Here is a 26485-nt window from a genome sequence, read left to right as displayed (position 1 = left end):
AGGATATTTCCATTTACTTCCTAGTTCTTGATTTTATCATATGGCTGTTTTGGGAAAATGACTGATAAATAAGTTATTACTCTATAGCAATTATTCTTTTCATACCTTCTTATTCAGCCCATTTTTAAAATGTCACCATTAGTAAGCAAAATCCATAAGGAGACTTACCTGAGGCACGCCTTGTAAATCGGTTTATTACTGGAGCTGAAAGAGAAAAGTGGGATAATATGCTTAGATAAAATTCTAATTTATCCAAAACCCTGAAAAGGAACTAAATTGTTATCTCATAAGTTAAATAAGAGGAAGATAGGAATGAATAACAAGTGCTAGAAGAAATACATAAATATATGAAAATTAAATGTTTAAATTTAATACTAGACAAGGAAATATAAATTAAAACCAATATTTCATCTGTTAAATTAGTGCCTCCAAAACTCTTTAAATGAAAATCCCTAGCTATGTGTGGCTGAAACTACTTACCTAGTATAGTACAAATCTATATAATATTTTTATGAACAATTTGGCAATTACATGAAGTATCATAAAAGGTTTATCTCCTTTAAAAAAGTAATTCAACTTTTAAGAGTGTTGTCTCAAAGAAATATTACTAGAAAAGGAAAAATCTATTTAACTGCATCATTTTCACAATGAAAAAATCTGGAAACAAAACTAATGTTCACATATGCTGATATCATTATTAGGTAAAGATAGTATATTGTTGATATTCTCAGATTTAATGTTTGTAGTGCTGACAATTTTTGTGTTCAACCCGGAAGTCCATGACATGCAAATATGTCTGCAGAAGGCTACAATTTCAGGCTGGGTGTGGGACTGTACTGCCCTACTGGTGAGCCCACCCTTGGCCCACTTCCCACACTCAACTCAGCTCTGTTGTTTCCTCTTGGTTTTGTTTCTATCTCAAGAAATGAAGGTTGTTTTTTTTTAAAGCTTTTTTTCTTGATAGAAGCAGGTAAGTTTACAGTTCATATTATATACAGAAAGAACACCAGGTACTAACTACAGAGTGTATTTTAGTAGCAGGATGTCATGGGTCCACTATAATACTTTCTAATACTTCAATACTTTTAAAACAGTCATTATAAAGACAGTTTACACTATGGATAGAGGTCAAGTAAAAAAAGACGACTAAAATTTTTGTCAACATTATGTCAAACAGCACAAAAATTACAGATGCTTACGTATAAGTACTAGAAAAAATTCTGTCAGATGTTTTACACTAATCCTTGCAACTATGCCTTTAAATATCAGCACCTCCACATTACTGATGACAACATTTTACAGTAAGGCTCGGACATACTGATTAGTTTGCTTTAGATCACACAGCCACACTGTGGCGGAACTTGAGTATTTGAACTCAAGCACTTCTAGCCCCAAAATGCTTTCCACCAAGAGCAGAAAGCAAAAATACTGACACTTGAAATCACAAAGTAATAGGTCATTTCCTCCCATATTGATCTCCACTTTTAATAAAGATTAATTCTATAAAATAATTCACAAACCCTATTATTAAAATACTATAGTTTATAGCAAAATTATATCCTCTCAAATGATCAAGGTACAAAATTGCCACTATTTACATACCAAATTAATTCAGCCATATAGCTGCAAAGTCACAAATCCCTTACATAAAAATCTTTCATCAGATAAACTGTAGTTATATTTTACATATCACACACACACAAAAATGTCCACCAGTTTTCCTGGATATTTTCCAATCTCTTTTTCACAACTCCTTTAGAACCTAGTCTAAAGGAAGCCTCCCCAAGCCAGCCATAAGGATGGGAAAGGAGAGAGTAACAAAACCTTCAACCACAAGAATGCAGAATAGACAGTGCAGGCTGACCAGAGCAAGATGAAGGTAAAAAGCATATCTCAGCTCTGGGGTGAAAACACAGCAGATACTCTCTGCCTCCTGCTCCAGACTCTCCTCTAGACAATGAAGTCACAGCAAAATGAGCTTCTGGTTTGAAATCCTGGGATGTCTTCGTTCCCTTGGGGTCCCTCAGGTTTGTGCGTCTTTCTGAAGTGTTAGAGGCAGAGACAGATTTTCAAGGTAGTGACACTGCCTTCTTGGAGGTGTACTCTAAGTTTGTGGGAGCAATTTTTTCAACGGTCTTAATAATTCAGAGGACATCTTTGACATTTGACAGACGATTTGACATTGACAGTTCTATACAACAAAGAACTGTCCTAAATCTCACAACTTTCATGCTTTCACATATCCAACTGGACACTCATGTTGGCAAGCAAGTCAACTTGCAACCATCTGAGACTAGATTCCAACACTGTTTATTATTTAAGTACAGTACTTCCCTGGTGGCTCAGTGGTAAAGAATCCACTGGCCAGTGCAGGAGACATGGGTTTAATCCCTGGTCCAGGAAGCCCCCACATGCCGTGGAGCAACTAAGCTCATGCACCACAACTACTGAGCCTCTGTTCTAGAGCCTGGGGCTCAGCAGCAAGAGAAGCTACCACAAAGAGAAGCCTGCACACTGCAACCAGAGAGTAGCTCCTGCTTGCTGCAACTACAGAGAAGCCCAGCCCATGCAGGAACGAAGACCCACCCAGCACAGCCAAAAAATAAATAAGACTTACGCTGCTGCTGCTAAGTAGCTTCAGTCGGGTCTGACTCTGTGCGACTCCATGATGGAAGCCCACCAGGCTCCCCTGTCCCTGGGATTCTCCAGGCAAGAACACTGGAGTGGGTTACCATTTCCTTCTCCAATGCATGAAAGTGAAAAGTCAAAGTGAAGTCACTCAGTCGTGTCCGACTCTTCTCGACCCCATGGACTGCAGCCCACCAGGCTCCTCCATCCATGGGATTTTCCAGGCCAAGAGTACTGGAGTGGGGTGCCATTGCCTTCTCCGTTTTTTAATATATACAAGTACAATTATTAGATGCAGTTTTAATATACATAAAACTTTCTGCAACACAAACACAACATAAATCAAAGGAACTGGGCGGGCTTCTGGTATTTTGTTGGGAATTACATTAATATTTGTTCATCATTTCAAAAAATCATGTCACTACTCTATTTGGGGTATCTGAATGGCCAGTAGAATACACCTGATTAGACTACATTTGCAGCTTTCATATTCTTAGGGATTCAACAAGTGGGAGAATCTAACTATGTCTTCCTGTGAACATGTAAGCACATGCCTACTGCAACACATTACTATAACTTACTTGCCTTTGTTTCTCTATATTTTTGCTAGAAATTATGTAAAATTTTAAATTGTGGGTAGAGAGGTTCTATGACAATGACTTCTGTCTCCCATTGTAAATGGGGCACAGGACTGGGTAGTTGAAAAGATGGGGGCACCAAGCATATGTTATGCAGTTGTCAAGGTAAACACCGGATTTTGACAAAATTACCAAAACTCCATCCAATGCCTCATAACCATATCCCTTCATATCCACTTGCAGGGATAAAACACAAGCGTTTCCTACGTCAGCTCTTGGCAAACCAACACTAACCTTCACCATTTTTCTTGTTGTTTTTTTTTTTTTAAGTCCAGCAGCCAAAATCGGGAAGAAGATTGAGATTTAGGGTGGAGGCCTCTCTGGAAGTAAAGCAATGTGCATCTGGGCAGGGTGTGCCTGGTGTTTTCTCTCACAGGAACCCAAGTACAGGGAAGAGGAGCAGGGGGAAGGTGAAGAAGGACGCACCACTGGGCACCAACTAGGGTCAGAAGGCATGGGCTCCACCAGCTCCATTGCCTTCTAGGAAACCATGGATGAATCATGTAACTTTGAGCTAAATTCTCAATTTAAAAAAAAAGCAAGGTAACATCTGCCCTCCTTAATTCAAGAAGGTTTTAAGAAAAAATAAACATCTTTTTGAAAGTGCCTATAAACTATAAATTCTTATTCAAATATAAAAGATTGATGTTTATTTATTGTGAGCTAACATTACCAGTTTTAACATTACCACTTTTTAAATATACAAAGTAAAGAGCAGAACAAATTCACAAAAAAGTTAACAGATGATGTTTTAAAATCTACTAAGACAAAGTAGGCTTTCGCAGAGTCTTGGTTTCCACCTTTAGATTTTCTTATTCTATGGATCCCTGATGGCTCAGTTGGTAAAGAATCCGCCTGCAATGCAGGAGACCCCGCTTTGACTCCTGGGTTGGGAAGATCCGCTGGAGAAGGGCTAGGCTACCCACTCCAGTAATCTTGGGCTTCCCTTGTGGCTCAGCTGGTAAAGAAAGCACCCCGCAATGCAGGAGACCTGGGTTCAATCTCTGGGATGGGAAGATCCTGGAGAAGGGAAAGGCTACCCACTCCAGTATTCTGGCCTGGAGAATTCCATGGACTGTATAGTCCATGGGGTCACAAAGAGTGGGACATGACTGAGTGACTTTCACTTTCACTTTCCTATTCTATGGATATTCCAGGAGTGTATTTACACACACACACACACACACACACACACACACACACACACACACACACACACTATTAGGAGAATATAGAAGGAAAAATATAGCCTGCCTGGAGAAACAAATATGATTTAAGAATATACTAAATGCCTCTGACATTTGAAACAGATATAACCTATGATTTTAATGAATCCTCAAGGGAAAATACAGAAATGTTTATATAGGTTTGACTTTCTCCCAAGTGCCATTCCAGCAGAATACTGAGAGTCCTGTCTTCCTATGAATATCTTTCGTGCTTATCTAACCAGAGATTCTGTCAGTTTCCAAACTAGATGGGTCTTAATTCCTCCGCCCCCAGGAGACACAGAAGTGTAGCTGATTCAAGTTGTCTTTAATCCTGGAGCATCCTTATAAGAAAAATGCTCCATTACTTGAGGATGGCTGAATAAGCCTCTCTATTCCTAGCAGAGAAAACAACCTCCCACACCTGTGACTCCCCACCAGTGCCAGCGGGACCTGCTTATCTTCTCACTTCTTTTTGCCTGAAGCCCAAGATAAGCAGTGCCTGGCAGATAAGAGGCACTGATTCAACAGCTGAGGGTTAATCCATCAACTCTGTGAAGTAAACAGAGCAAGTCTCCTTGTCCCACTTACTCTGCTATTTATTGGATGTGGTCGCTGGGCACTGGGAATGTGACAGAGTCCTTGCCTCTGAAGAGCTTGACCAAGTCAGGAGGTATTCTCAAATACTATGTCTGCAAGGGCTTACACCACATAAGCAGCCACTCTAACAGGAAATTTTAGATAAAAGAGAAATTTCACAGGAAACTAGAAAACTCAAGAAATTCTATGAAAACAAATGCAGTCAACTGCAAGCATGAACCAATGAGTTTGGCCTTCAAAAAGAAAAGCCAGGTTGATAATCATACAGATAGTCTGCATCTCTGAGCATAATGCTGGGAAAGAAGTTGTGATTTATGGTCATTAAACACACACACACACACACACACACACACACACACACACAGCCACTCTATCTATACGGTAGCCACATTGGTTAAATACTCTGCAGAAAAGAGTTCATGTACCCTGAAGTAAGACATACACAACAGTCTTGGAGTCAGCGCAATAATTAACATCCCCAGCCTCATGAGTCACCTTTTCTAGAATAAACATTTTCCAAATCTGCTCTCTAAATAAAAGATTCTAGAAATTATGTCAACTGAAACCATGTTAGGTAATTATTTTTGACAGAATAAATACTTGGCTCAGAGTAAATTTCTCTTATGCCTGAGTTATAAGGCTCACCTTTGAAGGAAGGAAAATTTAACTTTTTTAAAAGATCAACAGCCACTAAAGCAAATATACAACAAAACCTGAAATATTGTGCTAATTAACCAAACACAATTTTCAAACTTCCTTATACATGCTTACTTTCTGACATTGCAAAGGACCACTTATTTATTTCCTGTGTCTTTGTTAAAGCTATGTCCCCTCAAAGTACTTCTGATCAGACGTGATGGGAACTGTTTGAGAAGCAAGTGTTTGAGGGACCAGTTTTCTTTTTCCTTTTCAATTACATAATGTGAGATTTAGGTGTCCCATCTACCCATATACATGGAGCATGGCTGGAGTAGGGCAGAATGAGATGAAATACAGACGTTCAGCTTTTTTTTAATGCCACCTTTAAGGACCACTAAAGAGATGCACAGTCTCATTCTTTCTATTCACAAAGCAAACTCCTCAAAATATAACTGATATTCTAAAATACCGACGTAATAGAATATAACTATTACTTTAGGGGAAAAAACACTCTTGGTTTACTTTTGCTTATGAATGAACTTGATTCTCCACTTTTTAATTCATGAGAACTTTACCAAAAATACCCTCTTAGGACCAGAAGAAAAATTCAGCTTCAGCTACAAGAGTCTTAAGGTAGTTAAGCTTATAAAGCCACACAAAGAGTTGATGTAATAACAATGTTCAGAAAGAGGCTCCCAATACTTGAAGGATTTTGAAATGTGGACTCCGAAATAAAATTGGAGATGGGAAAGGCCATTTCCAAAACTACATCAATGTAATCTCTGCTTCTGCATATGCTAAAACTGTCTCTTCTAAACCTGTAAGATCAAATATGTGTAAAGGGCAGATTTACAGAGACTAATGTTTTGTTCCTAATATTTTTTTTTGTTAAGAGTGAACAATCCAGACTAGACCACTAAGAATACTACAAAAACCAAAAGCTAGGAGAGTTCAAATCCTCACACATCCCTGAAGGCACAATAAAATCAGACCCAGAAAAGAGTAGTTAAGAAAAATATAAGGGCTCTGAAATGAAGACAAAACCATCAGGAAATGTGATTAAGGTTGGTCTAATCACAAAAGTACAGAAAACACCACCTTGTCTTCACAGAATGATGTTCCTGCTATTCTAGGCTCAGCTTAAATGTCTCCTAAAAAAAGGAGGACATTCTCTGAATACTCAGTTTAACCCTGTGCAGGTCCTCTCAAATGCCAGCACTATCTAAAGATACTTTTCGTTGCTGTTGTTCAGTAGCTCAGTAGTGTCCAACTCTGCGACCCCATGGACTACGGCATGCCAGGCTTCTCTGTCCTTCCTTACCTCCTGGAGTTTGTTCAAACTCATGTCCTCTGATTTGGTGATGCCATCCAATCATCTTGTGTATTATGTTTACTGTGTGATTCCTCCCGTGTTACCGAGAGGGCAGCATCCTTCCTTGTCTGTTTCACTGCTATATACCCAGCACCTAGAGCTCTGCTTAATACGTATTTACCTCAACAAATACTGAATGAATAGTGCTATTGAAAATTTAATATAAGGTTATTTCCTGATACTTAAAGATTATTTGGACAAATGTAAGTGATAATTTATATACACATTAAATTTATGAAACTCATAAAATACTGTACTGGCTGGAACATAAAATCAACTTTGAAACGGTAGAGTTACACTGGGCTTTGACTTTTTGTACAAGCAGTAAAATGCAATCCCATTTATGACCCATAATTAGAAAAATTCAACCCAGCTGCTAGTTTCCAACAAAAATAATGAAAAATTTCACAAGTTAATCAGTGCAGAAAGCAAAGGCACTTTTCAATTAAAATGTGGGAAAGAGGCTTTTAAGAACATCCATGTTTCGAAGTTTTATTTTTAATCAAGGTGAAAATGACATACAGTGAAGTGCACAATTCACTGAGTTCTGACAAATGTATATAGCTATGTCACCACCATTCCAATCAATATACAAAACATTTCCAACACCCTGGAAAGTTTCCCCAACTCCTTACCGTCAATTCCTACCATCCCTTAGGAAACTACTATTAGTATTTCTAACAGTAGTTTAGAACCATATCTAACCATAGCTTAGTTTTGCCTGTCTCTGAATTTCATACAAATCTGAGATTTATTCTCACTGCTGAGAAGATCAATAGTTTGTTCTTTTTTATTGCTGAGTAGTATTTCATTGTGTGAATGCCCTACAATTTGTCTATCCATTCTCCTGTTGATGATTTTTTTCCAATCTGGGCCATTCTGAATAAAACTTCTATAAATATTTTTATACAGATCTTTTTGTGAACATATGCATTTCTCATGTGGATACCTAGAAGGAGCTTCCCTGGTAGCTCAGCTGGTAAAACAGCTGCCTGCAATGCAGGAAACCCTAGTTCGATTCCCGGGTCAGGAAGATACCCTGAAGAAAGCACAGGCTTCCCCCTCCAGTATTCACGGCTTCCCTGGTGTCTCAGGTGGTAAAGAATCTGCCTGGAATGTGGAAGACAGGGGTTTGATCCCTGGGTTGGGAAGATCCCCTGGAGGAGGGAATGATAACCCACTCCAGTATTCTTGCCTGGAGAATCCCCATGGACAGAGGTGCCTGGCAGGCTATGGTCCATAGGGCTTGCCAAGAGTCGGACACAACTGAGTAAGCAAGTACAGCACCTAGCGCGGGACTGCTGGGTCACAGGTAAACGAATATTTAACCTTATAAAAAATCTGCTGATTTCTCGTTTCTACCACTTCATCCTCTCATGTAATAAACAAGAATTTCAGTTACCTTATATCTTTGCTAACGTAAGACATGTCTTCTATTTTAGCTATTCTTGTGTGTTTAGTGGAATCTCATTGTGATTTTAATGTTAATTTCCTTAATAACGAAAGATACTGAGCACTCTCCCATGGGTTTACTGGCCATTCTCATGTCTTCTTTATTAAACTGTTTAAGTCTTTTACTCAGTTTGATTAGAGCCTTTTTATTATTGAGATTTAACAGCTCCTTATATATATTCCAATAAAAATAAATTAGAATACGTAAGGGAAAAAACCACAACTATAAGAGCAACAAAAAATAATAGGTAACTTAGAAATAAGGTTAAGAAAAGACAAGAAAACTCTTTATGAAGAAAATTACAGAACACTGAAGAAATGAAAGGAAAACTGAATAAATGGAGATAGGCAATGTTCATGGACAGGAAGATTCAATATCATTTAAAGAAGCTTATCCTAAAAGTTCTGTGGAATAATAAAAGCCCATGGGTAGTTAAACAATTCTGAAGAAAAATAAGGTAAAAATTACTTCAGTTCAGTTCAGTCGCTCTGTCGTGTCTGACTCTTTGCAACCCCACAGACTGCAGCACTCCAGGCCTCCCTGTCCATCACCAACTCCTGGAGTTTACTCAGATTCATGTCCATTGAGTTGGTTTGATGCCATCCAACCATCTCGTCCTCTGTTGTCCCCTTCTCCTCTCGCCTTCAATCTTTCACAGCATCAGAGTCTTTTCAAATGAGTCAGTTCTTCGCATCAGGTGGCCAAAGTATTGGAGTTTCAGCTTCAGCATCAGTCCTTCCAATGAATATTCAGGACTAATTTCCTTTAGGACGGACTGGTTGGATCTTCTTACAGTCCAAGGGACTCTCAAGAGTCTTCTCCAACACCACAGTTCAAAAGCATCAATTCTTCAGTGCTCGGCTTTCTTTACAGTCCAACTTTCACATCCACATCACAACTTTCCATACTACTGGAAAAACCATAGCCTTGACTAGATGGATCTTTGTTGGCAAAGTAATGTCTCTGCTTCTTAATATGCTGTCTAGGTTGGTCATTGGAGAAGGCAATGGCAGCCCACTCCAGTACTCTTGCCTGGAAAATCCCATGATGGAGGAGCCTGGTGGGCTGCAGTCCATGGCGTCGCTATGAGTCAGACACGATTGAGCAATTTCATTTTCACTTTTCACTTTCATGCATTGGAGAAGGAAATGGCAAACCACTCCAGTGTCCTTCCCTGGAGAATCCCAGGGACGGCAGAGCCTGGTGGGCTGCCGTCTATGGGGTCGCACAGAGTCGGACATGACTGAAGCGACTTAGCAGCAGCAGCAGCAGCAGGTTGGTCATAACTTTTCTTTCAAGGAGTAAGCGTCTTTTAATTTTATGGCTGCAGTCACCATCTGCAATGATTTTGGAGCCCAAATAAAGAAAGTAAAAATTACTTACCCTACCACATATCAGGACCATATAAACTCATATTAAGATAAAAATATTAAAATGAAGGAATGGACGAATGAATAGACGAGAATAGCCTTTAAGTACATTCATATAAAAATGAGAAACTAATGTTTAAAAGTCAGTGAGGGAAAAAGTAAAAAAATGATGCATATTTTAAAAAAATGAAATTAGATTCTCATCTCTCACCATGCACAAAAATAAATTATAGATTAAAACCTTAAGTGTGAAACTCAAGACTTTTTCATTTTTACAAGAAAATGAAGGGATTATCTTTTTAATCTGGGGCAGAGATGGATTTCTTAAGGCACAAAAAAGTGTAAGTATAAAGGAAACGATTAATGTTAGCCTATAATAAAATCAAGAAATTATGTTCTTGAGTGAAAAGGCATGAACATGAGTGAAAAGAGTGAAACAAGTGAAGGAAATTAAGAGGTAAACTTCCATTTACAAAGCAAGTGAGTCATGGGGATGGAATATACAGCAAAGAGCCTATAATCAATAATAATGTAGTGATAATATCTTTGTACGATGACAAATGTTAACTAGACTTAATGTAGTAATCAATCTGCAATGTATAGAAATATCAAATCTCTCTGTTATGCATCAGGAACTAACAGTGTTTGTTGTAGGTCAATTATTCTTCAACAAACAAACAAATAGACAAATTCATAGAGAGATCAGATTTATGGTTACGAGAGGCAGAGGTTGAGAGGAGGAGCAATTGGATGAAGACAGTCAAATGGCTTAAACTTCCAGTTAGAGGATGAGTAAGTATTAGGGACGTAATGCACAATAAGATCTATATAATTAACACTACTCTATGTTATATATGAACGTTGTTAAGAGAGTGAATCCTAAGAGTTCTTATCATAAGGAAAAAAATATTTTTTCTTTCATTTTACATCTATATGAGATGATGGATGTTCACTAAACCTAGTGTGGTAATCATTTTATGATATACAGAAATCAAACCATTATGCTGGACACCTTAAACTTACACAGTGCTGTAGGTTGATTATATCTCAATAACACTAGAGGACAAAACAAAGAAAACTCTGTTCAAACTATGCTACTGCAAATAAAATGAAGAGACAAGCCCAAGAATGGGAGAAGATATTTTTTAATGCATGTTACCAACAAAGAATTAGTAACCAGAAGATAAATGGATGGATGGATAGATGGATGGATGGAAGGGGAAAGAAAAGGAACACCCTTACATATCAGTAAGAACAACACAGTCAGATAGGAAAAATGGCAATAAAAAATTATTTTTCACAGAAGATGAACTACAAATATGATCAGTGAACATAAAAAAGATGTTCAAGATCAACAGCAATCAAGGAAAAGCAAATTCAATTCACGAGATCGCAAGGTAACATCCATCCTATTGGCAAAGCTGCTTAAAATCTGACAACATCAAATGGTAGCTTGAATGTGACAACTAGAAATTCTCACACTACTGCTGAGGGTGAAAACTGGTTAACAGCTTTGCAGAGCAAATAAGGCAAAATGAGGTACAGTGAAAGCTGCGTGTTCCCTCCAGCCAGCCTTTCTACACTTAGATATATAACCTGGAGCAGCAATCCTCGAACTTCAGTCTCCAAACCTCTTTACATTCTTAAAAATTATTTGTTTATATGAGTGATAGTCATGAATATATATTGTATAATGAATTAAAATTGTTTTAAAATTATTTCACTTAAAAATGAACAGTATGACAACTATATATTATTATATATAACATATTCCTTTTTTGCATTTATTTATTTTTTTATTTATTTTTTTTTTTACTTTACAATACTGTACTGGTTGTGCCATACACTGACATGAATCCACCACAGGTGTACATGAGTTCCCAACCCTGAACCCCCCTCCCACCACCCTCTCCATATCATCTCTCTGGGTCATCCCAGTGAAATAACATTCTTATGCAAAATAACTACATCCTCCAAAACAAAAAAAATTAATAAAAAGAATGGCTATTTTACATTTTTTACAAATCTGGCTTAATAGAAGACAGTTGGGTTCTCACATCTACTTCTGCATTCAATCTGCTGCAATAGCATACATTATGTACCCTCTGGAAAATTCCATTATATACTTATGAGAGAATGAGGGGGAGGGCAAAGAACTTATCATATATTATTATTTTTGTTATTTTCAATCCACAGACTCCCTGAAAAGGTCAAGGAGTAGCAGAGGAATGGTCCTCCAGGGGTCCCCACACTTCAAAAAACTCAAGTACATCTGCATAATACACATACATGCACACACACATCACGCTCATCACATCACTGTAATAACAAATAATTAGAAACAAGCAAAATATTTATCAAAGGACGGATAAACTGTCTATTTACATAAGGGTATACTAACAGTTTAAAAGCAGTAAACAAGGGCTACATGAATTAATGTAATATCTCAAACACTGTTCTCAAAAACAAGCTGAAGCATGATAATTTACATAAATGAAACTTTTATAAGTGGTACAATTATACAAACTTGGAATATATGCAAAATAGCCTTATTCCTAATCTATAAATAGATGCCTTTGTAGTAACAGTACAGAAACAAAAATAGGAAACAAAGACAAGAAATTCATCATAGTGGTGGTTATCTATGGAGAAGGAAGTTAAGAGAATGGGTAAGCGAGGGACACACAAGGACTCCTACTGTATGTATGATTATTTTCTTAAAAGGAAAAAAACCCGTGAAGGGTTAAAATGTTAGAATCTGTTAGAGCCAGGAGATGGTTTATATGAGTATTCATTTTTGTATACTGGAAACACCTCATAATTTAAAAAAAGAGAAAGAAAGAGAGAACAAGAGAGAGAGAAAAAATTTCTCCTCTACTTGGTTTTGGAGATAAAAATCTCTCAGTACAAAAAAATCTCTCAATACTCTCAGTCCAATCAGATTAGTCTACACTGCGTTTTTGTTTTTTTTTTTTTACTTTGTTACCTTTGACATATAAAAACAATATATGTAAGGCATGCAACTTGATATTTTGGCATAGTATATACTGTACAAAAAAAACCACAATGAAGCTAAATTATTTAATTATCACCTCTATATAGTCACCATTCTGTATGTGTGAAGATTTCAATTAAGATCAATTTTCTCAGCCAATTTCAAGCATCCAGTACAGTACTGGTAACTGTCACCCTGCTATATACTTAGATTCCCAGAACTTACTCATTCTGCGTAACTGAAGCTTTGTACTCTTTCAATGCTAAATGTGCTCCTAAAATATATTTTACAAAATATCCTTTTACAAATGAGTTTTTCTTAAAATTTGAACACTAAAATATCTTTTGAATTCTTTCTAAGGAATTATTATTTCTAAGGAATCAAAGATCCTAATATTGCTTAGTTGGTAAACTGTTGTTAATGACAGTCAAATAAGATATCAAAGACCCGTGAAAAACTCCATGTAAAAACAAAGATCCAAAAGAACTGTCTTTTTCTTTCTAAAAATCTACTAAGATAGTAATTTGTAGTGGAGCAAGTATAGAATGATGGGTTTTCGGAATAAAATCATTTTAACATAAAACTTAGGTACAAAAGTTTGTCCCACCATAAGCTTTCTTTCATAAATATTATGACATAAGGAAATGGCAACAAGCTGTCAATTTAATGCAACCAATTTTTCCAATTTATATTTCAGGCACACATTCATGTTTTTACTGTAAGCATCTGCCTCACTTAAATAAAGTACCTACTATCAATACCCCTACCTACTCTTTCCCAAGTCGTTTTAAAATGACTTATTAAAACTTGAATAAAACCATAAACTGGGAGATTTTACACACACAAATTTATTTATTCTACCCGTTAAACACTGATTGTCAAGGAAGGAGATGGTGTGAAAACAAAGCAAAGCGTTATCCCACTGCTTTTTTTTCCCTTATTTTTTTTTTAAAGTCAGACTATTTACCTTGCATTTTAAATAGAATCAAAGGAGGACTTGAGATTTAAAAGAGCAAGGGTTTTTTTTAAAGTTTGAAACACTTAGCTGAAAGATCTAAAAACTTTAGTTTTATACTTTTCATTAATAACTTTTTATTTAAGTACTATTACTATACTGACTTGAAAGTAATCTCCAGTGTCTTACATTCTCAATCAACTTTCATTTTGTTAAATTTATTTTTAATTGAAGGATAACTGCTTTACAATGTTGTGTTGGTTTCTGCTGTACAAAAATGTGAATCCACCATAGGTGTATATATATCCCCTCCCTCTTGAGCCTCCCTTCCACACCCTCATCCTACCCACCTAGGTCATCACAGGGCACCAGGGTGAGCTCCCTGTGTTCAAACTTCATTTTTATGAACTATAATGTTCTGACTTCTAAAACCTGCCTTTCCTTCCTTCCTTCCTTTTCTTATTTTTTAACAAACCCATATGTAAGGCTAGTATATGTCAGACACTGTTAACTCATTTAACCCTCTGAGGTAAGTAGTGTCATAATTCCCATTTCACAGATGAGGAAACTGAGGCACAGATGGTAAAGTAACTTGCTCAAGGTTCCAAAAGTTATAAATGGCAGAATCAAGATTCAAACCCAGAGCTTATGCCAAAGCAAGGGCATATTTTTTAAAAGTTTTCACTGTTTCTGATCTTTCAGCATTACTTTAACATTTTTCAGCACTAAAAGCAATCTGTTTTCCATAAACTACCAGGCTTAAGAAGTATAAGGCAGAGGAAAGGGGATCTACTGACCATGTTTATCAAATGAGCGGAGGGGAAAGTGGAAGGAATAATAATTGAGGGAGATGACTGCAACACATTCAGTTTAGGGCAAAATTATTTGAGTTGCTTGAAGAATATGTAAGCAGAGGTGGCTGGTAAGCAGGTAGACACATTGAATCTTAAGGAGAGGGGAGGTCTGTGCTGGAACTACCGTTAAAACTGGAGGGCTCCAAAGAGCAAGTCAGCCCTAGGGGGCGAGCAGGATTCTCATAATAAAGGTAAGAAAGCAGTGTCTTTCAAGGTGGTTAGGAATGAGGCAAGATGGAGAGAAAAAAGGACAAAGCAGGTTCAGGGCAACAGATGCATTTGAGATGTAACACAGGGCTCACAGACGCAGAAGGAGAGATCCGAACATCTACTCAGTGAGAATATGCAATTCTCAGCTGCAAGACAAGCCTGTATGCTTGTGTTCTTTGCATTTTGCAGAATGATCAAATATTCAGGCCAAAATATAATGCCGCCTTATTTTGTTTAATATAATGAAGTCTAAACCTACGAAACTGAAGACTAGCAAAGGCTTTTACATTTCATGAAAACACTTTAAAATGTTTAAAATATAAAGGATTATCAAGAGGGTATTTTTAATATTCACATGCCCAAGAAGGTTTCTATCACTTCAGAAATATACGTTTACAGACATTTACTATTATTAGACATTCAGTATTCAACTTGAGGTTAATTGAAATGTATTTGGCCACCTAATGTGAGCAAAGCGAGATGCACACAGGAAAGTCTAGGAGGGAGGGAGCTTATTACTGCATATCCCTGCCTGCCTGTGCCGGGCACATCTGACAGCCACCGAGCTTTCTTTCTGCCATTTTGACATCTTTCATGTCAACCAGAGAATTTCGTAAGGATCTTTTGGAAGGGTGAAATGAAGCTAACCTTTGGAGAAAAACTGGGATTTGGCAGAAAGCTAAGGAAAGAAGACTGGGTACCTAGGACCAAGAGAATAATTCAGGCAAGAATATTTGAATACATCAATTTTGAACCACACTATATGCCTCTACAGTGTTTTATCTACTACTCAAGGGCTGCTTACAAATGAACAGACTTTCTTTCATGTCTTTTTTCACTTAAAATGTATTTAATAGGTAATACAAGTATATGATAAGCTTTTCATCAAGTTACAAAAAGGGGGACAGTGAAGAGTCTCCCTTCTTAACAACTGTCCTCTCCAGAGACTGCTTTCCTGAGATACCCTGTGCATGCGTGCATGCTAAGTAGCTTCAGTCGTGTCCGACTCTTTGTGACCCTATGGACTGTAGCCTGCCAGGCTCTTCTGTCCATGGGATTCTCCAGGCAAGAATACTGCAGTGGGTTGCCACAGGCTCCTCCAGGACATCGTCCTGACTCAGGGATCACACCCATGTCTCTTGCATCTCCTGCATGGGCAAACAGGTTCTTTACCACTATACCCTATGTAACTGCATTTCTTTTAAACTATTTTAAACTTTTTTCTCCTTACGATGTTGCCTGGTCCTAATCTTTTCAAATATTTTAAACTTTAGATTTTCTTCTAATTCAGATAGCATTTCCATGACTTAGTGATTCTTAACTAAACACCTATAACATGGTATGATTCTGTTTGTCACATCCCCAAAATGTGTACCAAGAACTTTAGTACTCTATAATCTAAATGGAGTTCAAGGTACAGAGGGGAATACAAATTTAAAAGAAAAAGCCTGGATCTTATCCGTCACGTAGTATGATTTTATTTCCTCCTTATAAGATAGAATTTTCCCCTTTATTCTGCCAAACTTCAGTTGAGTTAAACAATTAGCTTACCTAATGAGTGTCTATTTAAAAAGACAAACACAAACACACTAGGACCCTATAATTCAGGAGCTTAAAAGAGGAAGCCAAAGTTTATTACAGCCAGCTTATATATTAATAGAGTATCAGTTTAGTCGAATTGTTAGGATTGTGGTCTCCAAAATGGGGTCATGTACCACAAGACAGAGTATAAGGCAGTCTTTAAGGGTGTAGGAAAGAATTAGAACTTGTTTACAATGACTTCTTCTCCCTTTCAAAATTTATATTGTAGAATCCTTTCTCAAGGGACTCCCCTGATAGCTCAGTGGTAAAGAATCTGCCTGCAATGCAGAAGACACAGGTTTGATCCCTGGGCTCAGAAGATCCCCTGGGGAAGGGAATGGCAACCTACTCCAGTTATCCTGCCTGGGAAATCCCATGGACAAAGAAGCCTGGTGGGCTAAAGTCCACGGGGTTGCAAAAGAGTCAACAACAACAACACTTTCTCATATACTGGTACCTGCACAATATTTATAAAGACATACTTGGGATATGTATACTCATTATGTTCCCTCATTAGCAAAACTGCTATTTTGCAAATGAGGGTACATAATCAAAAAAATCTGATAATTAAACAGCTCAGTATAGGAGGTGTTCATTTCTAAAAATAAATAGTTTATTGATTTTCGAAAGTAGAGCAAGTACTGGGGCTTCCCTGATGGTCCAGTGGTTAGGACTTCGTTCTTTCACTGCTGAACACCCAGGTTTGATCCCTGGTTGAGGGACTAAGATCTCACAAGCTGCAGAGCATAGCAAAATAAAATAAAACAAAGCTCATGTAGAAAAGTATACCAAGTGCTAATTTGGATAGAACAGAGAGAAAAAGCAAATTGTAAAAGGGACAGATCAATGCTGAGCTAGACTAAATTTTAGAGGGAAAAGTAGGTGGCTTAATTTTTGATACGTGGTTCTTTTCAGCCATGTTATTGCTGTAAGAGTTACTAACACTGAAGTGTGTGGTCAAGCAGATGGGCTTGAACTTAAGACTGCCAGGTTCAAATCCTGACTCTACCACTCACTCCGGGGAGGGCTGAATGAAGTGTATAATAGTCTTATTCAGGGCCTGGCAGTTAAGTAGCCAAAAATGTTAACAATGACTAAATAAGAAGAATATCATTTAACAGACATTAGCTTTCTACAGCAACTGAAACGAAACAGCTGAGTCATGTTTTAATTAAGAACCTTTTGGAAAGATGCTTTTTGAGTCTAACATATTTAAACAAATGTAAGTTTTTCCTTCTTTTTTATCCAAAAAAGAAAAAAATATATTCCCCTCAGTAAAACTCCCATGAACTATTCTATCTTGGAACAGCTAACGTAAATTAAACAGTGTCAGTCCCCAGCCAAACGGATACCGGAATCACTGTATACAGTATATCTTTTTGGCTTCACTTTTATGTGGAACATGTGTTTATATTTTGACCTTTTGTCTTTTTTTTAAAATACAGAACATTTTTAAACAGCAGCAACTGGAATGATATTTTTTTTTTTTTTAGCTTCCAAACATACTAAGCTACACATGGGAAAGCCTATTGCTGAAACATTTATAAATGTTACACCAACTGTGTTTATATTTCTGATTTTTTTAGATTGTTGTTTTCATGTAAGCCATGACCTGAAAATTTGAGCTCAAATTCTTTCCACAAAATAATTACATAATGGAACAGTCTGAGTCATTTTGAATTTCCGAAACACAAAAACTTGCTCCCATAAAATAAAGATAATAATCAGTATCACAGTGAAGTTTTCGTATGGGGTTTTGTAACCATGACCATCTCAATCACAGCTAAGTAGTAAGGATAAGGCTGGAAGGACAATAAGAACAGGACCAAGAACACGATGGCAACCACTCATCCAACTCAGAAAAGTCACTGCACTCTTTTTTCTCTTCCATTGCCTCTTCTCAAGCAACTGATACAAAAATAAACTCTAATATTAAATTTCACGGCAATGAAAAAATCAAAGCGAAAAAAAAATTGGTGACTCTGAAAGGAAAAGTACAAAAGCACTTCTTGTTAGCCTGGCCTTTTGGACCTTATCTATCACCCTGATGGAAGACAGGAAGGATTTATAGTAGGCAAGTTAATATCAAAAGGCACACAAAATGTAAAGTGATAATTCTATGAACAAAAAGACCAAAACGGACTAAATCTGGGCAAGGAACGTCTCTGGCTCTCAGCGGCTCCATCTGTTACATGTTATAGACAACATATTCTATCTATGAGACAGTCTGTGACAAAAGGATTGTCTCTTAAGGAGTCTAGAGATAGTAAACTTAAAAGAATAATTACTTCTTTTTTCTTAAGAAAAAAAAAGGAGTTGGTTCTCAATAAATATGTCTGCAGTGAGTGAATAAGCAGAGGATCCTACCTTTCAACTTTACATGTTCTTTCTCCTCACGGGCTGTTTCAGGTCTCAGCTCTGTTACTGCTACTGTTACAGCTCTGTTACTGTTACTCTGTTACACTGCTAAGGCAGACCCCAAGGTCAGTCAACTCAAACACCTTCGCTGAATCCCTTACCTCAAATATTCCATCAACCACTACTTCCACCATAGGCTTTCTCTATTCCTACTACTCTCATTAAGATCTCTTTTTTTAAGGGATCACAAATAAATTCCTCCTTGACAATTTCAAAGATCTTTTGTTAGTATCCACATGGTTGAAAAAGATACACGTTTTTTTTTTCTTTTGACACAGCTATGGACATAACTTTGACAGCTAGAAATGTACTGGAATCCAGGGAATGAGATTTGCAACAAAGAATAACCATTAAATATTTACTCTGTCCCACCCAGATACAATACATCACTTTATGTACAAACTCAAATGGAAAGCTTACATGCCTTCAAATGGAAAGCTGTAACAGTCTTAAGTTAAATAACAGCTACAGTTTGATCTTTTAAGATAGGCAGGTAAACATATGAAAGCATCCAATGCTTCAGTTTTTGTTGAGATGCTTTGATTCTATGCCACTGCTTACGAAAAGATATCAGTTTCTCAAAGAACCCTTCACAAGTTGCAACAGATTTTACTCCTCTTCCTCCTCTCTCTCTTTTCCCATCCCTCCTCTCCCCTCTCCCTCCCTTTTCCCAAGTTTAAAGTAATAGATGGATAAAAGTTTGAGAAAGGACACCCAAAGTCCTTTGATTTCCCAATTTCAATCCCTAAAGTAATCCATTTAATGCTACTATTAAAATGAATAATGTTCTTAACTGTTCTTTGAAAAATCATAATTGCCATCTCTAATGCAAAATATTTTTTTTAATCTTCTCTAATGTTGTTTTAAGCCCCTAACTAAAATAATGGCTTTAATATTTTAGCCATTGTCATGAATGATGTAATCCATTTCAGGAGGAGGATTTAAAACTACTATATAAATTTCCAATAGCCAAAGACCAGAAAAGTCTCATTAACTACAAAATCCTAGAGTGCTTGCTTAGCTACAAATTATGAGTTGAAAGGATGTGGGTTTTATTACTATGCAACATAACTTCACATTAAATCCTAAGAGAAACTGCCCAGCAAGCTCATTTCCTATTTCATCTGTGTAAAAAGTGCAAACATTAGATTCATCTCCACCAAACACAGTGAAAGCCTCATTGTGAACAAAATACTTCTGGAAGACCTCTTGTAAATAAGGTTATTTGTTTAACAGGTAACTGTTGCTTGTTGGGTGCAGTACCCTAAGGGCCTTGCAAATATTACTCCATTTATCCTCACTAAAACTTCACAAAGCAAGTACTATTATTATGCCATGTCAAGATGCTGAGCACAGCATTTCATACATTTAAAAAAAAAGACATTGTCTAAGTTGCAAGTTAATCCTCCAAAATCAACTTCCATGAATGCTTTTCAAACTGATTAAATGGATTTAAGAGGTTGATTATATACTAAAAAATATTTTAACTTTCAGTCCATTGCACAAGTACCATCACTAAAATAAATTTCTTTCTTTAGCTGTATGCTGATGGCTACTGTTTGTCGCCCAACAGTCTCCAGGAGCCCTCCACAGAGCAAGTTCTTAAAAAAGGGCTCACACAAATGAGCCTAAAAAACCAACCAAAGCAACTCTCCTTTAAAGCTCTAATTCCTCTCTACAATTTCCTATTGTCAGTTAGGCCATGAATGTCAACGTCTTTTTACTTCCAGTATGAACAAGGTTAAGAGCTTTTTCACAGCAGATTCTTAGCAAGTCAATCTATTACCCTCACTGCTTTGTCATCTCATTTTTCAGGAAGACCACACACGTCATTCCAGACAGATGAATTTCTGACTTTTATTCTTCAAGTTACAATGAAGCTTAGCTCTTCCCATTCTGTATTTAATAGAGATGAAGAACATTTGTTCTTAATCCTCTTAAGAAAAAATTTCAGACACATGCATGCTATTCTCAGCTCTTTCAACCATTCCCTCTCATGCTATGTACCTTTGTTCCCTTAATCTCTCACCATAAGCTCCAACTTTCCAATATTTTGCATAATTTTCCAGATCTCTGGTAAACTCTACACAATCCCCTTAAATTGTAAAAATGTAAAGGTAGATAAAGTTCTCCTAAAAGACTTGACGTAAATCAGAGTTAAGAGGATTAAGCCACAGATTTTACATGCTAAATTTCTATTTATATACCTTTGACATCCAAGCTTATAAGCCATGGTTCTATAGTTTTGCCTTGTAAATTAACCTGACCTTGATATCTTTGCCTTCGATAATTTAGTATATTAGTTCTTCCATATTTTACATTAGTCTATTTTTCTTCCAGTTTGATTCCTCTTCATGGGTCCATGTGTAATTTGTTTCCAACTACTTGTCAATTTTGGAGATGGAAATGGTAACCCACTCCAGCATTCCTGTTGCGATAATTCCATGGACAGAGGAGCCTGGCGGGCTACAGTCCATGGGGTCGCAAAGAGCTGGACATGACTGAGCAGCACTTGTCATTTACTTCATTTTGTAATTTGAGTTATTTCACTTAAGAAATAATTGAGCAACACAAGATCTCCCAATGATGCCTGTATTAATTGCCACAGATTTCACTCCAAATTGGTACTGATCCAACTCTTTGGCTTATTGCAACCCTCCTAATAATTCCAAGCCTGGGGACATGGCCCTTGCAGAAGTGACAGGTCAAGTTTCATTTCTGTAGGATGGGGAGGAGGGAGGCAGTCTCAATTATAGTTTTTTTCAGGACTTTAAGAGTTCCCAGAAAGGGGATCACAATATGCCACTATCATTCTAACACCTAAAGGTTACCCTTTTAACAAGAATTGACACCAAGCTGGAAGTAAACATCAGAAGTGATAAACTTAGAAGAGAATAGGAGGGGAACAAGAAAGCAATCAGCAGAGGAAGAATCCTTTGGAAAGGGAAGAGAGAAGTAAAGACTACCTTCACCCATCAGACTTTTGGCCAAGGTCCCAAATGCTGGTTCACTTGCTTGATTCAAGCACACTATGAGTTCAAGGTCACACATGCTTGATCTCTCTGGGGGAGTCAATGGCAACCAGTTTCAGGGTCAAAAACTTGCCTTTTTGAACAACCCCTCACAAATACGATCACTTGTCCTAAGGGATTCGTGAGAGTAAGTATGAATTAATCAATGCAAATTCATCACCATTACTGAAAAAAAAGAAAAAAAAAAGGCAGGAACACTTGACCTCTGATTCAGCCAGCTGGACAAATTTCATTAAGGGGGAGACCTCTGATGATCTTAGGTCAGACAGATGTGAGTAAGAAACCAGGCTCTACTCTTCACTAGTCCTGTGTGTGACCTTGGACAAATTTATTTTTCTAAACCTTAAAGACAAAACATATTAAGGGCCTCAAGCAGACCTTGACATAAAAGGGATGCTCAAGGGATGCCAGGCCCACCCCCTTCCCAGAGATAAAAGCCGGGACTTAAGAGCACAGGCATGGCGCCAGGCCCACCGCTCTTACAACCTCTGCAGCCTACCAGCTGTGAAACACTGAACAACTGTTAGTCTCATCTTTCTTACAAAGCTGGGATAATGAATCCAGGCATTTAGATAGTGTTTAGCACACAATCTCAATAAATAGCAGCTATTTTTTAACTGTTAATAAGAGAAAGTGATATTATAATCATCATTATTATCATTATCTGTTGACCAATCTTTCTCAAAGTAGGATCAGGCAACAGTAGATATCATCTGTTAAAAAAAGATCCCAAGTCCACCCCAACCTATTCAAAAAAGCTCCAAAAGCGTAGTACCAGGTAATAATCATTTCAGAATCAAACTTCCTTGAGAGGTATATTAAAATTTAAGAATGACTTATCCTTTTCATCTTGTGCTATGTTTCAATAAATTAAGACTTGCCTTCTAGTATTTTCCCCATTCTTTAGTACTTTTCTTATTCTTTACTATGTCATGAGGATTACCCAGTATCAGGTGTATTTTTATATTTCAGTACTTTTTTAGACTTGGGCATTAAACTGATAGGCTCATTCCCATTGTTTCCCTCCCTCTCCCCAAGAGTATTATTTTGACTTTTTCCTCCTTTGACTGAGGGTTGACAGACGATGGCCTTGGTCTGTGGCCAGTTTTGTACAGAGGGAATACATGTTTAAAGAACCGTTAAAAAAAAAAAAAAAAGAGGAATATGCGATGAAGACCATACATTGCTCACAAAGCCTGAAATATTTACTCTCTGACCCTTTACAAAAAAGTTTGCCAACCCCTCAGGAGTCTAGAATTCTCATTAAATTGGGGGTCTCAACACAAATTACTTTTAAAAAATTGAGAAATGATTAGAATAGAAACTACTCTAAATGTCTATTTTTCACTGCACCTAGAAAAGGGAAGCACCATTGCCAAAGTTTCTGTTAGACACATATGTGTGCATTGGATAATGACCAAACTGGTTGCAGTCATAAAAGTCTTGGAGGGTGTGGAGGGGTAGGAATGGGGAATAAATTGGGCAATTGGTTAACCAGTATATAGTAAAACTGACACTGAGTAATTTTTACAACAAAAATGCTTTGGAGACTATAAAACCATAGTAAATGATCCCTACTACTCAGAAGGTAATGGCTTCTTTCTTCATTGCTAAATGGAAATGAAATCTGTTCTGTGTACAATCTACATTGTTTTAAAGAGAAAACAAAATCATAAATGCAAAGTACTTCAAAACAGTACACAAGCAAAATATTTTAGTTATACAAACAATATATTGCACTGAACAAATGTAGGCTCTTTACCAAGTCCTTAGTCTTTGGTTTTCTCCAATCTGGAAAACTAGTCCTTTTTGTTTTCTTTGTGTGTGTCTATGTGCATGTGGATGCACTCGTGTGTGGATGTGTGTCTCAAGCATTAAAGAGGTATTAGATTTCTCTACCCTTTGTGTCATTCATCAGTGGCTTCTCCTGCCCATCTACTTAAAATGTGCACTCTTTCCTTCTCATGCCATTTCTAATAAGAAAAGCATTAGATTAAGTTTTTGTGTAAAATGAAGACTATGATTATCCTACCCCTGGAAACATTACAAAGTCCAAAATAAAAATTTTTAAAGTAACAATCTTCCATTTTATCTTCAGAGAGCATTAATTTCCAGGGCTTTCTGTGACTGCTTCAGATAAGCTAAAAATACCTAATTTTATAACACATTTCAACAATTTTGCAAAGAAAAGAAACACCTTCCTAGAAAAGGTACACAAGGAAATGACACTTTAAAATATGAGATGTACCGTGGACACACAAACCACGAGTAGTGTAAATAAATAAAAGCTGGTGTGATGCTGAATGCACGTTTGTCTTGTACCACAAAGAAAAAGCACTTGCACATTTGCACACCCGGGTATTTTAGCTTGGGATGCCACAAAGATGGGATTTAGGCATGCTGTGTAAATGTAGGAGGCTGTTAATGTGTAAGCGTGTCTGCGTGTGTCAGGGAAAGAGGGTTATAAGCGGGAGGGGTGGGACCTGCCAGGAGCAGCTACTGGAGAAAACCCCCTTTCCTTTCCCATTCATTCTTTCTAGCTTCAGTGTCTGGCACAGTCCTTACAATTACTCACTGCTTTTCATTCTAAAGACAACCAACAAGCTTTCAGAACGTCCTACAGTGTTTTTCCCACAGTTTTTTTTTTTTTTTTAAGACATCAAATCATCCAAAATTTGTTTTAAATCAAACCCGTTTCCTCATTCCAAAGACCCCACGGGTTGCAGGCTAAACAGGATCCTTTGTTGTGTGTCCCAAAAGAATACAACACGCTATCGGTAAACTGGAAAATAATAGATGACTCTCGTTTCCAAGAATGCCAAAGCTATCACCATAAATTCTATTCTGCCCCGTGAGTCCAATTTCACGCTCCTTTTAGTGAATCTGCCGTCCTAACAAGAGTGAAGTCAATGCGATTGACCACCCCTCCACCTTTTCGTTTTGGACAGTCCACTAATACACACAAGGGCTGAAAGAGGATGCCAAATGGGCCAGCTTCATTTATGCAACCCCAGTGAAAGTTGTTTCTCAGATGCCCACTCCAATCCTGCCGGCCTCTGCCTCCGAGCCCAGGAAGAGAGGAGGGCGAGTGGGCAGAGAAAGCCTCACCTCTCGGCTCCCCACCTCCACAGGAGGGAACGCGGGGGAGGGCACGACGAGAGCGCGGAGGAAGAAAGTGGGCGAGTGGAAGAGACAGAAATGGATGCTGAGGGGGTGGGCGCAAGGGGAAGGTAGGGAAGGCAGGGAGAGGTGGGTGAGTGTAGCTCTGGGATCTAAGGACCCAGGGGGAGCGGCGGGGGTGGGGGCCCGCGCGGGGAATCCGGTCCTCACCGTTGAATGCCCCTGCCTCCGCGGCCTCTTCCTCCTCCTCGCCGTTCTCCGAATCGCTGTGCCTGGGCTCCTCGGCGAAGTTGACCCCCTTGCTGGGGGTGCCGCCCCCGCTGGCGGCGCCCGCGTCCCCCCAGGTCCTGCCTTCATGGCCGAAGCGCGCGGCGCCTTTGCGCTCGTTCTCCTCCTGCAGGCGCGTGAAGTGCTGCAGCGCGAACTCCAGCAGGTCCGCGGGCTGGTGCCTCAGGACCTCCACGGTGAAGCCCTGCAGCAGCTCCGTCAGTCCCGCCGGGATCTCGATGCTCATCCTGCCTCCCCTGCCGGCGGGCGCCCGGGCGCCGCCCTCGCCCCCTCGCTGAACCGGCCTCGGGCCCAGCGGCGGCCAAGCGAGCGCAGACGGACGCTGGCGGGGCTACCGGCTGCGAGCGCGGCGCACTGGGCCCCGGCAGCCAGGCTGGCCCGGCCCGCGGCTCCCGGCGCGCGGCTGTTCCGTGCGGCGGCGGCGGCTGAGCAAGCTCGGCCCGGGGAGGGCTGGCAGCATCTCCGGCTCCTCCCGCTCCTGCCGCGGCCGCTCCTCTCCCCCGCCCGGGCCGCCCCGCCCCCGCCCCACCGCTGCAGGCGGGAGGGGGCTCCGGCGCGCCCCCACGTGACCCACGGAAACCATGGCAACCCTGCCGGCGGGCGCCGAGCACCCGCCACTTGCACAGCTGAGGGGCTGAAGACGCAACGCAGGCCGGCGCCACCAGGCTGGCGGGGCTCTCTCCTAGGGGGCGCGGCCCGGGCGGGTCCACCCACCCCCCAACTCGGCACTCCCCGGGTCACCCTCGGGCCCAGGCGCGCCTGGTAGTCCACCTGTCCGCACGCCCCAGAGAGGACGGGCCACTCGGCCAAATTCCCACGCCTCTTTCACCACCCTGAGCCCAAGCAGAACTGCTGCCACGCGATTTGCCCTGAAACTTGGGCCTCCACCTTGTTAGCGTCATTTTCTTTTCCTCCAAGAATCTAGTTGTAGTAATACATGCGCGTGCGGGTGATGTCTTTTGTTTAAAGTCGGGTAGTACTGGTTCTTTTGGACAAAGAAATAATGCCCCATCTTTGTGACACCTTTCTTTTTCTTTCGCCATGTGTTCTACAGTCTTTCTCCACTCAACCTGTTTTATTGTTTTGGTTCTCTGATAGTACCCCATTGTCCACTTGGTGCAGTTACT

At 39.0% G+C, this 26485-nt stretch overlaps 1 protein-coding gene across 1 annotated transcript in view; it reads right to left on the bottom strand.

Moving 5' to 3' along the window:
• Positions 1-25822, bottom strand: part of PRKAR2B (protein kinase cAMP-dependent type II regulatory subunit beta) — a 111055-nt gene extending 85233 nt beyond the window's left edge. Inside the window, exons 1-2 of the mRNA XM_027968589.2 lie at positions 25281-25822; positions 169-204 (exon numbers count right to left, since the gene is read on the bottom strand). Of these exons, the coding sequence (XP_027824390.1) occupies positions 169-204; positions 25281-25584 (340 nt within the window). The 5' untranslated portion in view covers positions 25585-25822. The remainder of the gene's footprint in view (positions 1-168; positions 205-25280) is intronic.
• Between the last annotated feature and the right edge of the window lie 663 nt (positions 25823-26485).

The sequence above is a fragment of the Ovis aries genome, chromosome 4 (genome assembly GCF_016772045.2).
Source record: "Ovis aries strain OAR_USU_Benz2616 breed Rambouillet chromosome 4, ARS-UI_Ramb_v3.0, whole genome shotgun sequence".
Classification (NCBI taxonomy): Eukaryota; Metazoa; Chordata; class Mammalia; order Artiodactyla; family Bovidae; genus Ovis; species Ovis aries.
The sequence above is the reverse complement of the archived record's forward strand: the minus strand, read 5'-3'. Positions and strand labels throughout refer to the sequence as shown.